The following is a 16,442-nucleotide window of genomic DNA, read 5'->3' as shown; positions in this document are numbered from 1 at the left end:
AATAAATAACTCTGTACTCAGTTGATATATTTTATGCTTCATACCATACAATCATCAGTATCATGTGATTATATTTTACTCTGGATATATTATCTATAATATCCTACGTATATTATCTATAATATCCATTATTTATAACATTATCCTACCTCACAACTATCAATATTTAAAAAAATAAAGTATGGTACCTATATTTTGTATGGTAGGAAGTAGGAGCAGACGAAGTATTTATATCTGTAATTGGATCACTCTTTTCAAGCAATAATTAATGTTGATAATAACTGTAGTGTTACAAAGATGACGCTCAATTCTTTGAAATATTGAATAGGTACCAGTTGACATAAAGTCTTAAACTTTTATTAAACATATATTCAGCAGTAGGCTATAGTTGAGTTGATTAAAATATTAGTGGTATCTGTAAAGTGTATAGGCCTACATTGAATAATAAGCTTAATCAGGAATACCGGTACAACAAAACTCTTAATAAATACAATATAAAAATCTTGAAGTACCCTTTATTTTTTAAAAACTTTAAAATAGTTCAACAACTAGTTTCGACCCTAACTTGGGTCATTTTCAAGTTGAAATGTAGAAAATAAATAAACAAGTTTAAACTACCTCCTAATTTCCTAATTTAATAACTTGAGATACAAGTTAAACTTGTTTATTTATTTTCTACATTTCAACTTGAAAATGACCTAAGTTAGGGTCGAAACTAGTTGTTGAACTATTTTAAAGTTTTTTTAAATAAAGGGTACCTCAAGATTTTTATATTGTGTTTATTAATTTGTTAGTAGCACAAGTAAGTTGAGTGTTTTTAACAAAACTCTTGTTTATTATTTGTCAAAATTTAAAACTAAGCAGGAGGAAAAATAATGTTATTTAATGCGCTAAATTAGATCTCATTAGATTAGATATTATCATCATTCATCAAAATATGCTTTAGAATGTCAGCCCCAAACTTTGTGATATTAAAACCTGCAAAGGATAAAGGATTCAAATGATAGCCTATTATTATAAAAGTATTTTTTGTGTAGTTGAGAAGTTGATATTGTGGTAATTATTCATATTGAATGAGAAAGACTGGTTTCGGTTATTACACCATTGTCAATCTCTGATAAACCAGAGTTTCTGATAAACCAGAGACAATGTTGTAATAACCGAAACCGGTCTTTATAAGTATCAATAAATCTGTGGTTTTTGACAATTTCTTAGTCTTTTTCATTCAATAACAAAGTATGTAGATACCGTAATGTACAATATATTAGACATCACGAAAATTTTTAAAGTGATTTGTATTCAGGAGGGAAATGATATTATTTGATTTTCAGAGACACGAGCCTGATCCAACATTGAGGCTGCAGAACTGTTTATCGTTTGAGGGCTTTGCTCGCTATCTGATGGATAAGGAGAATTTTGCCTTCCTCAACGAACGCATTTGTCCTGATGAAAATGAAATGGACTTCCCTTTATCACATTACTACATTGCATCATCCCATAATACATACCTTACTGGTCACCAGCTCAAGGGAGAATCATCTGTAGATCTTTATAGTCAGGTGAGTGGTCTTCAAATATTGTGTTATTTTATTTTAAATATTTAAATCTCTAAATATTGAAACTAATAAGGCGAGTTATATAAAATAATATTCATAAAACACTTATTGACACGGGCTACTTTTAAATTAATAAAACAAAATAAATCTTATAGCACCCTTTATTTTTAAAAAAACTTTAAAATAGTTGAACAACTAGAACAATTAGAATTTAAGCATATGTTCGTTTTATATCAATTAGTAAACAGTTATTGAATTTTATTTTATTTTATAACCTGAAGATGGTGTAATATATCACCGAAACTAGTTGTTCAAATATTTTAAAGTTTTTTTGAAAATAAAGGGTGCTATAAGATTTATTTTGTTTTATTAATAATATTCATGTGTATCCGGTGTTTACTCGCCTGAAACAACATTTTAATTTAAAATAACTTGTCAAATAAGCAAAATAAGACAATAAGTTGTCGTTGATAAGCAAATTATTGTAAATGTCCATTTTTAGTTTAGATTAGTTTTAATTGTCTAATCTCCTGGAAAATGAGTACTCTCCACTTTATATAATATGGTATGCTTCATAATAGAAATTCCGGAGAGTATTCTATCATTCATAAATTCTGTCCAATTCAACTGAATTACTAATTCTTTAGGAGTAGGTACCTATTGAAAATGAGATTAGGTTACGGTATACTGAATATATTAAGTTTTTAAATATTCAATATGGGATATCGATTTTTATTCTATGTGTTCATTAACTTCCAGAAATAAAACCACAAGTGCAATGCAAGTGACAAAATGATTTTAATTTTTTACTTGGTTATTGTTGATTCATACCTTTTCCGTCTTTATATTACACACAGTTTATAAATCTTTGTACTAGAGGGTGTTCACTCACTGGTTTACTAGGAGTGACAACTGTTTTGCCATGTTGCACTGGCATCCTGAGACAAACATTGCAAACAGTTAATAAACACTTACTAGGTTCTACTACTAAGGTCCCAAAAATGTTGTATAATGAGAGCCAGATCATGTGGTAAGCGGTTTTCAAGCGTTTTCAGATGGCGTTTTTAGAGTCGGTAGGATAGGAAGCTCTTCTATTGGTTGATTGGCTTACTTACTTACTTACTTCTCAGCTCTACAGGTCTTTACAACCCTTGGCCTCTCCCAAATAGCCTCTCCATCTGTCTCGATCCTCGGCCTACCTCCTCCAGCTACGAACTCCTAGCGATCTTAGATCGCGTTCCACATCATCCGTCCACCTATTTCTCGGTCGACCTTTTCTTCTCCTGTTATATATCTTCTCCTCCCATATACATTTCACCACTTTTCCATCTCCCATTCTCAACATATGCCCCATCCATCTTATTCTGCCTGGCTGATTGGGTTGACACTTGAAAAATGCTTAATGTGGTCTGGCATCAATTTGGCATTGTCAATATGCTACTGCGACAACCCATTCTTATTTTCCTGGAATAATTATTTACTGAATTGGTGGATGTGTTGCAGGTTTTACTGACGGGCTGCAGATGCGTGGAGCTAGACTGCTGGGACGGCGACGATGGATCTCCACTCATCTACCACGGGCACACGTTCACCACCAAGATCCCGTTCCGCTCAGTCGTCGAGGCAATCAACCGAAGCGCCTTTGTCACCTCGCCCTACCCTGTCATACTCTCCATAGAGAATCACTGTTCACTCCATCAACAGGCCAGGATGGCTCACATATTCCAGGTCAGTCAATCACTTTTAGTGAAACAAGCAAATTGAGGTTAGTCAATCATTTTTATTTATAATCTCCATAGAGAATTCTTGTTCTCTTGAACTTTTATTGTGTTTCAATAATTTCAGTAGAGTTTTCAAAATAATTCATTTTTAGTCAGAGATTGTAGTGCACACTCAACAAGTTTAAACAGAGAATATTTTGTAATCTTTGAAAAAGAATCATTGAATATTTACCAACGTCTACATTTTAACTTATATTAATGTACAGTGACTGGTTTATTGAACAGGAGTAATGAGGAATATTATTGTTGATGATTCTATTTATGTGAATTACAATTTATTCAGGCTTAGATTTTAGTTTATAAAGACTTGCAAGTAACAAATGGCCAATAGCTAAATAATTAGTGAATGTCACAAAGTATGAACTGAATAATTCATATATTGTACAATATGAAGATTGATAAGTTAAATTCGATTAAGATACAAAACCGTAATAATAATATTGTGTTGGTATCAAATTAAAACGGTGAGAATAATAATTGAAGTTTGCCTTATAATCATTCTCAAGCTCAGGTCATACAATACATGTAAGGTATTTAGAGAATTAAAGAAGGAAAATTTACCCTACTATTCAATATTAGTGTTCAAACTTTTATAGAACTCTTTTGAAGATTATGATCACTCTGAGCTCCAACACTCTAGTTGGTAAGTTCGCTTACTCACTGTGAGCTCCAAAGTCTCGTGGGTGAGCTCGCTTACTCAATGTGAGCTCCAACTCTCTCATGGGTGAGCTCGCTTACTCACTGTGAGCTCGTTTACTCACTGTGAGCTCGCTTACTCACTGTGAGCTCCAACACTCTCGTGGGTGAGCTCACTTACTCACTCTGAGCTCCAACACTCTCGTGGGTAAGTTCGCTTACTCACTGTGAGCTCCAATACTCTCATGGGTCAGCTCGCTTACTAACTGTGAGCTCAAACACTCTCATGGGTGATCTCGCATACTCACTCTGAGTTCCAACACTCTCATGGGTGAGTTCCCTTACTCACTGTGAGCTCCAACACTCTCGTGGGTGAGCTCACTTACTCACTGTGAGATCCAACACTCTAATGGGTGAGCTCGCTTACTCACTGTGAGCTCCAAAACTCTCATGGGTGAGTTTGCTTACTCATCGTGAGCTCCAAAACTCTCGTGGATGAGCTCGCTTACTCACTGTGAGCTCCAACACTCTCGTGGGTGAGCTCACTTAAGCACTCTGAGCTCCAACACTCTCGTGGGTGAGTTCGCTTACTCACTGTGAGCTCCAACACTCTCTTGGGTGAGTTCCCTTACTCACTGTGAGCTCCAACACTCTCGTGGGTGAGCTCGCCTACTCACTGTGAGCTCCAACACTCTCGTGCGTGAGCTCGCTTACTCACTGTGAGTTCCAACACTCTCCTGGGTGAGCTTGCTTACTCACTGTGAGCTCCAACACTCTCATGGGTGAGCTCGCTTACTCACTGTGAGCTCCAAAGTCTCGTGGGTGAGCTCGCTTACTCACTGTGGGCTCCAACACTCTTGTGAGTGAGCTCGCTTACTCACTCTGAGCTCCAACACTCTCGTGGGTGAGCTCGCTTACTCACTGTGAGCTCCAACACTCTCGTGGGTGAGCTCGCTTACTCACTGTGTTCTCCAACTCTCTCATGGGTGAGCTCGCTTACTCACTGTGAGCTCCAACACTCTTGTGGGTGAGTTCGCTTACTCACTGTGAGCTCCAAAGTCTCATGGGTGAGCTCGCTTACTCACTGTGGGCTCCAACACTCTCGTGGGTGAGCTCGCTTACTCACTGTGAGCTCCAACACTCTCATGGGTGAGCTCGCTTACTCACTGTGAGCTCCAACACTCTCGTGGTTGAGCTCGCTTACTCACTCTGAGCTCCAACACTTTCATGGGTGAGTTCGCTTACTCACTGTGAGCTCCAAAGTCTCGTGGGTGAGCTCGCTTACTCACTGTGAGCTCCGAAGTCTCGTGGGTGAGCTCGCTTACTCATTCTGAGCTCCAACACTCTCGTGGGTGAGTTCGCTTACTCACTGTGGGCTCCAACACTCTCATGGGTGAGCTCGCTTACTCACTGTGAGCTCCTACACTCTCATTGGTGAGCTCGCTTACTCACTCTGAGCTCTTCCAGAACTATCTATCTAGTAAATCAATCAATCAATAATCTCATTCAATTCATCAATTGACATACAAAAGGAATCAAACTAAATAACAGTACAATCAGAATACAAAAATAAATTAAAATGTCTAAATTCAATACAAAATTATATTTTTTTTATAAATAAGGTTAAAGGTCGAGTGTTTGCTGAGCTATAAGGTCCAAGTCCGACTGCATACTAAGTTCACATTGATTAACCTTTTAAATTTCCCTTTTTCAAATAGTATGTTTTCAGTTTCAGTTTCTATTTGCTTACGTGTACTTGGAAATAGTTAAGTTACTTGTACCTACATCTATAATGAAAAATACTGCTTTTTTTCTCCCTGAGGGGGAAGTTTTTCGACTACGAGAGTAATTTCCATATACTGTTTGTGTTTAGTCGGTGTTCGGGGACAAGCTGATCACCAAGTTCCAATTCGAGGCTGACTTCTCCGAAGACCCTTCACTGCCGTCGCCCTACCAGCTGCGCTACCGCATCCTCGTCAAGAACAAGAAGCTGATGGCCGACATCCCGACGGCCGTGTGGCCGGTGGTGAAGGGGGCGGGGGGTGCGGGGGCGGCAGCTAGGGGGGCGGGGGTGGCTGCCAAGGGAGGCGGTGCTGCCGCGGGGGCGGGTGGGCGCGCCTCCTCCATCATCTCCAACACGAGCGGCGGATCCGTCAACGACGAGTTCAGTGATGATGATGATGACGATGATGACGATGATGATGAGAATATCGATTGTGAGTAGGCAGTTCATTATCACAAAGTATTCAATACGGCTACTTGAATTATTAATTAGTAAAAAAAATCACAATACCCTTTTTTCAAAACTTTCTTTATACAAAACACAACAAATAGTTTCGGCTTTCAAGCCAAAAATAAACTTTTCTTGGAAAGAACTTAATTGTTTGAAAGACGAAACCAGTTGTGTTTTATATAAAAAGTTCTAAAAAAGGGTACTATGAATTTTTTTCTACTAATTTATCCAGTTTTATTTGATTTTTGTGTGGATTACAACGTAACAACTAGAGAATTTTGAACGCTCTGAAGATGATTTGCAGTTCGAATTATGATTATGATAGTATAATTCTGTGTTCTACCGTATGAACTCAAAATGGCAAAGTTTGTACCTACAAATAACATTACATTCTTAGAGAATATCATTCTCATTAACGGTACACTACCGAAAGAGAAAGTAGATAATAAATGAATAAATACATTAATCAAAAAGAGAAAACAAACAAAATTTAATATCAACTAAAATTATGGTCAATGTGATAGTTGGTATGCGGTATTGCTGAATATTACAAAATGCTATACATTTACGATAACGTTTGTAAAATAAATATAAAATACCCCTTATAAACAATTACGGTAGATTTACAAAGTAGTAATCAGGTTTTAGGTACCGGTACTCTCTACAAGAATTTGGGAGTCTCAGCACAAAATATTTCGTTGTTGAAATTCTAATCAAGCTTTATTCAATAATATTTAGTGTGTTAGCACGGGAAGTAAAAAGATTTAGTTCAATGAATCAGAAAACAGCATTTCACTGAAAGACAGCACTCAATCGACAAATAGAATATTTCAAATACCACAAAAACAGAAATCAAGGTGAAATACAATTTGATAAAAAAATTTCTGAGTAACCACAATACCGTAACAATTTTTAGTGTTAACAATTTAATTGCTTTCCTTTTTTAATCTTGAATGAACTTTGCAATAGTATATTCTGGTTTTGCTGAGAAAACCTCTGAGTTTATCTGAGAGGAATTTCAAAGCCTATTTTTCACCCTGAACATATTTATTGCATAAGATTTTCTTTGAAACTTGTGGAATATGATTATCCAAAACTAGACTTGTCTTAAAAAAATAAACGAATATAGGCCTAATAGTTCATCAAACTTAAAAATTATTAGATTGAATATACCTTAACTTAAAATTCACTCTATAAACAGAGATGTTGTGGAATTTCTCCATAATTTATTTGAGCCAAACTAAACTTTGTATCCACTTGAAGCATCTTTGTTGGTCTATCATCGTGGTCTTTGTTGGTTAGACTGACCGCTGATGATCATGATGCCTTAAGTGCATTGAAACATTCATTTGTTTGGCTCAAATAAATTATTACCGTATGTGGAACTGACAACATTTCTTTTAGATCACCTCATTAAAGAGTAACTTACATTTGTCATCATTTTCATCTATTCTCTGTTTATTTTCAAAAACTAACAATTATTCAGTTAATGTTTGCTGTTCTAACACAAGTTCAACAAAAATAATCGTACCTACTCATTGTGTAAAGAGAATTATTTACAAGAGACTTTCTGAAATGACAATTTCATTATGTTTAGATAATGATTGATAATCTTAATTTGATAGTTTCAATGCACTTGGTCAGTCCAAGCAATAAATACCACTGATGATAATGCCTTAAGTGCAATTAATCGAACTCCAAAAATCGATGTGTGTGTAACTGACTATACAATGTACATAGTCTACTATGATCAATTCTGATCTGTCTTCTATTTAATAAAAAATTGATTTTAAAACATTTATTTGTACATTCATTTATAAAAAATCACTTTACTTATTTGGGCTACTTTGGCCATTTTCAAGTTGAAACTTTAAAACATTCCAACGACTAGTTTCGACCTACTTTGGTCAAAGTCGTTAAAATTTTTTAAAATTTTAAAAATGTTTTAATAAAAGGATACTACAAGTTTTATATTGTTTTTATTAATTTATTTATATACGGTAAATTAATAAATTAAGATTATCAATTATTTTGTGAAATAGTTGAAACATAGATATAATCTTCTTTAAATTAGTATACATTTACTGATGTTTTATAAATCTGTTTTTTTTTTGTGAAACAATAAAATCAATTCAAGTCAATATGTATACCATTTATATTCACATATTCTTTGACAGTTCTAATAATTTTTTATTGTATGCACTTTATAAAATCATAAATTTTATTTCTAAAATATTGAATTTTAATTAACTGTGTTGTAGCGAGCGTATGCCCGCCACGCACGGACTCAATGTCGAGCCACGAGAGCGGGCTGCAGAAAGCGGTGTTGCCACGTGGTGCGTCGAGCAGCAGTCGCTCGCCAGCCGTGCCTCCGCCCGACATTGACTGGGGCACAGTGCATGAGGACGAGGCCAGTGCGCACAAGCAGAAGAAGCAAAGCAGTCAGATCGCCAAGGAACTCTCCGATCTGGTTGTCTACATTCAGGTTAGCTAATTCACATTCTCATTATAACATGCTAATTGAAAAATTAAAATTGAAGTACCTAGGCTATACCTACATAGTGGCGCAGGAAAATTTCCACAGTTAAAGTTGGCAGTTTTTCGAGATTTTGCACAATCATGAGTATTGCCAATTTATTAACCCTAAAGAGACACACTGGGGTGTTTCACACCCCAGGGATTTTTTTTTCTGTTCTGCAGTTGACAATATCAAACAGATGGGAATTTATGCCCAGTCTAAATTCGGTTTGTAGTATTGTCAACTACTCTCCACCACTTCCAGTCAGTAATAGCATTCTACAAGGTCACCAGCTCATCTTGTTCTTTGTTTGGGGTGTCTAACACCCCAGAGTGTCTTTTACGTAAGACTTTTATCAAGCACTTTTATTACAAAGATTTACTTGTATTGTCACTACGAATGTGGTATGGGATGATGGATCAGATTGGAATAAATGTTATGATTCTCTACAACTTGAGATTCAAAACAATAAAATGAAGAGATGTGAGTTTTTGATGAAGTTGTCATTGGCAATGATCAAGCCATTAGTTCAAACCGGATTAGGAGCTCCAACACTTAGGCGGAACATACATAAGTTACTTCTAAAATTAGTATCAATATTGATAAGCAGTGTTTTAATTTTGATTTCTGTATGCACTTGGAACAAAAGTGATTAAGAAATGATGAGGTATGGTCTAAGTACTTGTTTTTTCTCATATTTTTCAAAGAAAATGCAAAATTAAATTGGGGTGTTCAACACCCCAGTGTGTCTACTGTGTTAGCATAAAGTAAGTGTGTCTCTGTAGGGTTAATCATGAGACCCATTTATTAATCATCACAGATTAAGATTATCTGATGAAATCCTAGTCCATTTGATTTGAAACTGTATAAGAAGTTGCCAAAATGTTTACATACCTCATTAATAGATTATTGTAAGATGCAACTATATTCTTACCTAGTGAATAAGACATATATATATAATAAGATAAATACTTACAGACAAATAATTACATTCACAATTATGGAACACGCCAGAAGACATTGTTGCATAGAAGTCAATGTAACTTACAACTAACTCTGAACAATTTTCATGAATTTGGTAAGAAAATTTATAACTTGTTGCCAACGGAAGTCAGAGAATTAAATATGAGCAGTTTTAAAAAATGCGTGAAAGATATGTTGTGTGAGCTTTGTGTCTATAGTGTTAATGAGTTTGTAGAATGTTTGACACTTGATAACACATCTATAGACATATAGAGTATTGCCTGGAAATGTAGTCTGCTGGAATGTTTTGTAATAATTTTAGTCTTCTTTATATATTTATATATTTTTTTATATTTTCGCCCACAAACCATGTTACTTGCCAAAATAGTTATTTTTAATTTGTTTCTGCAAGAAAAATTCTGACACAATTGTCAGATACAAATGCCTGTAGCTAATTATTCTTTTATTATTTATAGTGTCTTTTGGTTTTTCAGGCGATTAAATTCAGAGGACTGAACACAATCAGCCCAAACAGCTCGGTGCGCTGTAAAAGGATAGTGCCAGCAACAGCGGTGTCGTCAGCAGCCCTGCTGAAGAAGGGAAGTGGTGGCAGTGTGATTGGCTCCAGTGCAGCAACCGGAAGTCCCTGCTCCGATCCGCACGTCTACTCCAAACACAAAGTCAACACCTATCATCCGTGCTACCAGTGCTCATCGTTGAACGAGAACTCGGCCAAAAAACTGTGCAGAAAACAGCCGCTGCCTTTGATAGCACACACTGAAACACAATTAGTTAGAACTTACCCAGCAGGTATGCGAATAGACTCTTCAAATTTCAATCCAGTGATATTTTGGGCGTTCGGCATACAGATGGTTGCACTCAACTACCAGACTGAAGATGCGGCGTTGCATCTGAACACGGCCATGTTCGAACAGAACGGTCGCTGTGGATTCGTACTGAAACCAGCTGTGATGCGTGAACGCTCCCACATGATGTACCGGCGGTTCAATCCCTGGGACAAGGAGTTTGACGGCCTTCACTCGACTCATCTCATTCTAACTGTTGTGTCTGGTCAATATGTGTGTCAGAACAATTTCACCGCTAGTGTTTATGTAGAAGTGGAAGTAATCGGTATCCCAGCCGATTGCAACAAACAAAAGACTAAAATAATCCAAAGAAACGCTACCAATCCCATTTGGAACGATACCTTCTTTTTTCAAGTTATGTTCAGAGACTTGGCTTTTTTACGATTTAGTGTACTTGATGCCAACACCAATCACCTCCTCACACAGCGTGTTATGCCGTTGAAGTGTCTTCGTCCTGGCTACAGGCATGTCAGGCTACGATCGCCTCAAAACCAGGCTCTGCATCTGTCAACGTTGTTTGTTTGTTCAAGGACCGAAGAAGAAAGTCTAATGGAGGGTGTGCAACGAGGAGGAGGCAGAGAACGCGAAGTTCAGGAAGTGAGACAAGACCCGCGGCCTGTAGGTGTTAAGCGTCGCATGTTCTTCCTGATGGTGTACGGTGTCGTTCCTGAGGAACCATACACGATACTGAAGATCACTCAGGAAAGCACAACACAAGAGGTACTGCTTCAAGCATTACAGAAGGCTGGCCAGGGCGCCGAGAAAGTACATGACTATGTGCTGGTGGAGGAAGTGTCGCGTGGTTGGGAGAGGAGAGACCGAGATGTGCCAGCCAGCCAGAGGGTGCTCGACCCCGATGAGAGACCCCTACAAGCCCAGGCACAGTGGCAGGGTGACGGCAGGTTTATTTTAAAGCGTATGGGTGATGACCCCAGCAGTCGTGCTTGGTTGTCGTCGATCAGATCAACCAGACAACAAGCAAACAAGCAGGCACGAACTTGGGATGAGGCTGACAACTTTTTAGTTTGTGTATACAATGTCTCACCGGAGATACCATACGCGATATTGAAGGTGCCTTTGAGTGCTTGTGCTCAAGACGTTCTGGCACAGGCGTTGGTGAAAGCGAGGCGAATGGAGGATCCAACCCGGTTCGTTCTGGTCGAAGAGTTGGAATGGGGCGGAGGCAGGCAGCAGAGGATATTGCCGGATGAGGAGAATGTGTACAGGACTCAGGCACACTGGCAGACGATCGGCAGGTTCATCCTGAGGGAGCGCGAGACAAGGCGTCACATGACGCTGAGGGCAGCGACGCTCGATAGACTGAGCAAGGGACTGAAGCTGCCGGTCGGGGAGGCGTTGAGTGACCCGACCGCTTCCAAGGTCACCAAGACGCGCTTTCCGCTGAGTGGCCTGGGTCGGGGGGGCAGCACCCGCGAACAAGGGCCGCCGCCCCCTCGGCGCATGCGCGAAGTCCACTCCGAGGGCGAGACGCTGAGTGACGATGACGTCAGAGACGCTGACATTCGCACGGCTGTCTCGCGACTGAAGCGCGTCTCGCTGCGCAAGCTGCGCGTCTGGCGATCATGATTGTTGCTGCTCTGCTGCTCCTCCCAATCGCATGTCTCTTTCTAACTTAATCACTGTACTTAAACATAACACAGCTGAAACATAAAGACAATAGTATTATTTATATATATATCTATGAATAAAACATTATATTTGCGGTATATATAAAATTGTTATCTAGGTATAAACTTAACTGATAAGCGAGCATTGTTGAAGCTAAGCTGGATGAGTGTGTTCCATACATAGGCTAAATATAATACAATTTATTACTATTCATACCGATTTACCGCTCGCTTTGAATTGAAGAATAATAAATTAATACTACTACTGAAAATAAGAAAAACCGCATTATATAATAATCATTAATTCACGAATGAATGATCGAATCATTACCAACAAGTCTAGTCAAGAACAAATCTCTGTGATACTATTGCATATATTGAATAGAAACTCTTAACTATATAAAGTTTTCTAAAAGTTTATTATTAATTTAATAAGTGTTTTACTATGCTTCGAAACCTCCTTTCCACTTTTTCAACTTGAAACAATATTATTGTTGCTATGTATTATGATTGATATTGTAATTGAAAACCCCTCTCGATTCTCACAATTATATGAATTGCAACAGTTTATTGCATGAGAGTGGATGTCAGTATGCAAGACAGTGTGACTGAACGTAAATGTGAGAGTGACTTGTTAATCATGCAACTAAAAAACTCGAATATTATAAATAAGAAGCACAATATATTGTTAATTGCATCAAGTTATCATTTGTAAAAGTATTTATATCATGATAGTGACATTTATAACAGAATTGATTGTTTTAATTTCAAATGTGAAATTGTTTTTGAAGCGATAATGCTATAATAGTATTCAAAAGTGGAAAACGATTAGGACTTTAGTAGATCAAGTTTGATTCTCAAGATAAAAGACAGTTGACTGTTCTAGTAAATTTTATTGTGGGAACTATTGAGATATAGTTTTATTATTAAGTTTTGGAAATAATCTATTTTCAGTTGATCTATAGGCTATAATATATTCAAAGTTGAAAGATTGTTACTTGTTAAGTTCATGGACTGTAGAAAATACTGTTGTTTGGACAACATAAATTCCTTTATTGTGGTGAAAATTGTCTGGGAGTGGAAGTTCTCCAATCAAAATATTCTGTATACCTTACCTCAAACCCCCAATTCATCTCCTGTACTTCAACAAAACAAACTAGAAATCTATGTGCCAAATGATACTTAATATACCACGTCTGGAAATAGATCATATTATAGCTTAGTTTAAGCTACCCATTTCTTTGTTGTGCTTTTTTAGATGACCTGTGACTAGAAAACAATATTTGAAACATATCTTTAGATTAAACACTTCAATGAATAGATTTTGTTTCTCAAATTGTTTTGTAACTTTTCAATTGAAGCCTTATAATATCAATTAAGGAATACAGTAAAGTGGTATCGTTAAAAAGATGAAATAGTTAACGTTGAGTCATTTAAAATGAGCATTAGTCGATATGAGGTGGAGGAGTAGGTAAGGATACACCATCTTGAAATGTAGATTACTATTTAGAATGAAGTGGGTTTACTGTTTTAATTTAGTCAATCATGAAAACAGTTTATTCCTTGATTCGAGAAATATCCAATCTTATATTTTATGTCAAGGGTGATGGAGGGAGAAAAAATATTATGTTTGATGTCTTATGATAATTTTTAAATTTCAGTTACGGTACTGTATATACTTCCATCTATAAGATAACCTATAAAATTCATTCTATGTTGTTTGATTTTTCCGGAAAATTATCAAAGTAGGCTATATTATCATTTACAAAATAAATTATCTTTGTGCACGTGTTTTATTCTAGAAGAGTACAGTTTAAATATCAGATCAAACATCAACAATCACCTCATCATCCAATCTGAACCATTGACATTCAAGTAAAGATTTAATAATATGAAAAAGAAACAGTAACCACATTTTTTATGGCAAATCCAATATTTTCATAAAAATGAAGATTGAAGATTTATTTTACAAGTGCACATGTCTGATATTCAGTGGTCCAATTCTCGTAAAAATTTAACATTTTCATTTAGGCCTATATCTGTTACAGGCTTGTTATTAAGATAATATTTCTTGAATCCGGATCAAATAGAAAAATATCATGTGTATACGATTTGAATGAAAATTTGCCAATCGATGAGCATGCATTGAGGAAAGCTTTCAATTGAGTTTGAATCTTGAAAAAGTACATTTGAGTTCTATACTTTCATTTGTGGATCTAGAGAGAAAAGGGCACTTTTCTCCCTGAATAAAATGAAGGAATTACGTCTTTTGATGCATACAACATTTTACCTCCACCTTCACCAGTTACATAAAAAATTATGGCATGTGCTAGTCAAAATCATGATTACAGGGCAGCCATTGTACTCAAAATACATTAATCATAATTGTCTTAATTAAAATTAAGGTATTCCTTTTGTTAAGCTGAGTTTAACAAAATGTTAATAACTTAATCCTTATAAATTCTATTAGATTGAACATAACTTATCATACACATGATGAATATATGTGTTTGTCAAGTTCCGTTCAATCTAATAGAATCTATAACGATTAAGTTATCAACATTTTGTTAATAACTTTGGTGTAAACCTAGCTTTAGAGTTTGTTGAAGTTATTAACAGTTACTGACCAAATTGAAAAATTTATATCATATCTCCGGTGTCAAAGTTTATCATGAATTAAACTCTTCTTGTTAAGGACAAAATTTGTATTTGAATATAATTTTTTACTTATTTCGCTTACTATGAGAAAGTGAGACACGATATTTGTTATTCTTTAGAAACTATGAAGAAACAAAGCTTTAAATAATTTTACATGAAATGATCATAAATATATATATACCACATTGTTATCCTTACACATATCCTCTTTGTAGGCTATTTATAACTATATGAATATAAATATTAAGACACTTATGGCTGAAGAGTGTTTTCAAAAAATTATATATTTGAAATGGAAAACAAACACATTATGCCTTTTAAATTGGAATGTCTTTTTCACCCCAGCCTCGACCAACTCTTTATATTGATAAGTTGAATTAAATTAAATGCTGATTTAATTTTCTGGATTTAACATTTTTATCCCAGTCTTCCTCTCCACAATTCCTTCTAGATGATAAAACAAACATATTATTTATATCGTAACTAGATGAGCGTTAAAATTATATAAGCATGTTTACTAGCATGAGCTGAATTACAGCAAAGACTGAAAATAATATCTGACAGAAATGTCTGTACCGTACTCAAAAGCATTCCCAAGATGAGTAAAAATTATAATCGCATCTTATTGTATCAATGGTAGCTTTAAATTACTAAACAATCTAGGACTTATTTGTTGGGTTAAGGAAGTAGGATTCTCCATAAGAAAGAATGAATTATTTATAAATTTGATATCGATTAAAATTCTCTTACAAATGGCATCATGTACAGAGTATTCGATACATTGGAGGAAGAGGGTTTAGGTATTCCTAGTAAATTTTAAAAATTTCTAATTTTTGTTGGCTGTGCCAAAAAGGAATGTATTCTTCAAACACTCCATTTGCAATGCTAAAAGATGGTAATTTCTCTTATAAGTTCTGAAGTACATGTCAAAATCTATGATAGAATGGAACGTTAGGCCTTTGTAACGTTTTTTGTAAATCTTGTAACTGTTCTACCAGAATCTCATCAATACCACACAAATACTTGCACTTCCAATAAGCTTCAAGTGCCCATGATTGAAAAATTATCAATTTCTAACTTAGGTACAAGCAAACTTTCATGGAAATCATATAGAATCATTGGAAAGATTGACTGCTCAAATTACCTGTACAGACTTCACACCAACTGAAAAATTCATACAAATTTACTTTTATTGCAAGGTACGTTGAACCGGGGTGAATTTGTACCAATGTTGGAGAGTTGAAATTTTCAACAGCTTGCAATCCTATTATATTGAGCGAGCAATTTCTGTGTATATTTATATGGTTATGTAGTTATCTGGTTATATGGGTATATAGGCCTATTCATGTTCAAACGGATCTCGAAAACGGCTCTAACGATTTTCACGAAATTTGGAACATAGTAGGTTTATGATATAGGTCTCATCCCTGGGAAAACTCGCTGAACGACATTAAAAGGATAATTCATCCTCGGTTGAAACAGCTGAGACTTTCGTCGTTTGTGGATATTAAAAAGTGAGCGAGTGATTCTGTGGAAAATCAAAATCGCATCCCCGAAATTCATAAGCTGACATATAGCTGTAAAATATAAACACGATCATTTT

General features: G+C 35.9%; 1 protein-coding gene across 1 annotated transcript in view; it reads left to right on the top strand.

Moving 5' to 3' along the window:
* The window catches only part of LOC111050143, a 565,154-nt gene extending 549,917 nt beyond the window's left edge, over positions 1-15,237 (top strand). Inside the window, exons 46-50 of the mRNA XM_039426978.1 lie at positions 1,332-1,559; positions 3,060-3,284; positions 5,847-6,189; positions 8,468-8,691; positions 10,182-15,237. Coding sequence (XP_039282912.1) covers positions 1,332-1,559; positions 3,060-3,284; positions 5,847-6,189; positions 8,468-8,691; positions 10,182-12,140 — 2,979 coding nt within the window. The 3' untranslated portion in view covers positions 12,141-15,237. The remainder of the gene's footprint in view (positions 1-1,331; positions 1,560-3,059; positions 3,285-5,846; positions 6,190-8,467; positions 8,692-10,181) is intronic.
* Positions 15,238-16,442: the final 1,205 nt, after the last annotated feature.

This window comes from Nilaparvata lugens, chromosome 4 (genome assembly GCF_014356525.2).
Source record: "Nilaparvata lugens isolate BPH chromosome 4, ASM1435652v1, whole genome shotgun sequence".
NCBI classification, from domain to species: domain Eukaryota; kingdom Metazoa; phylum Arthropoda; class Insecta; order Hemiptera; family Delphacidae; genus Nilaparvata; species Nilaparvata lugens.
The sequence above is the reverse complement of the archived record's forward strand: the minus strand, read 5'-3'. Positions and strand labels throughout refer to the sequence as shown.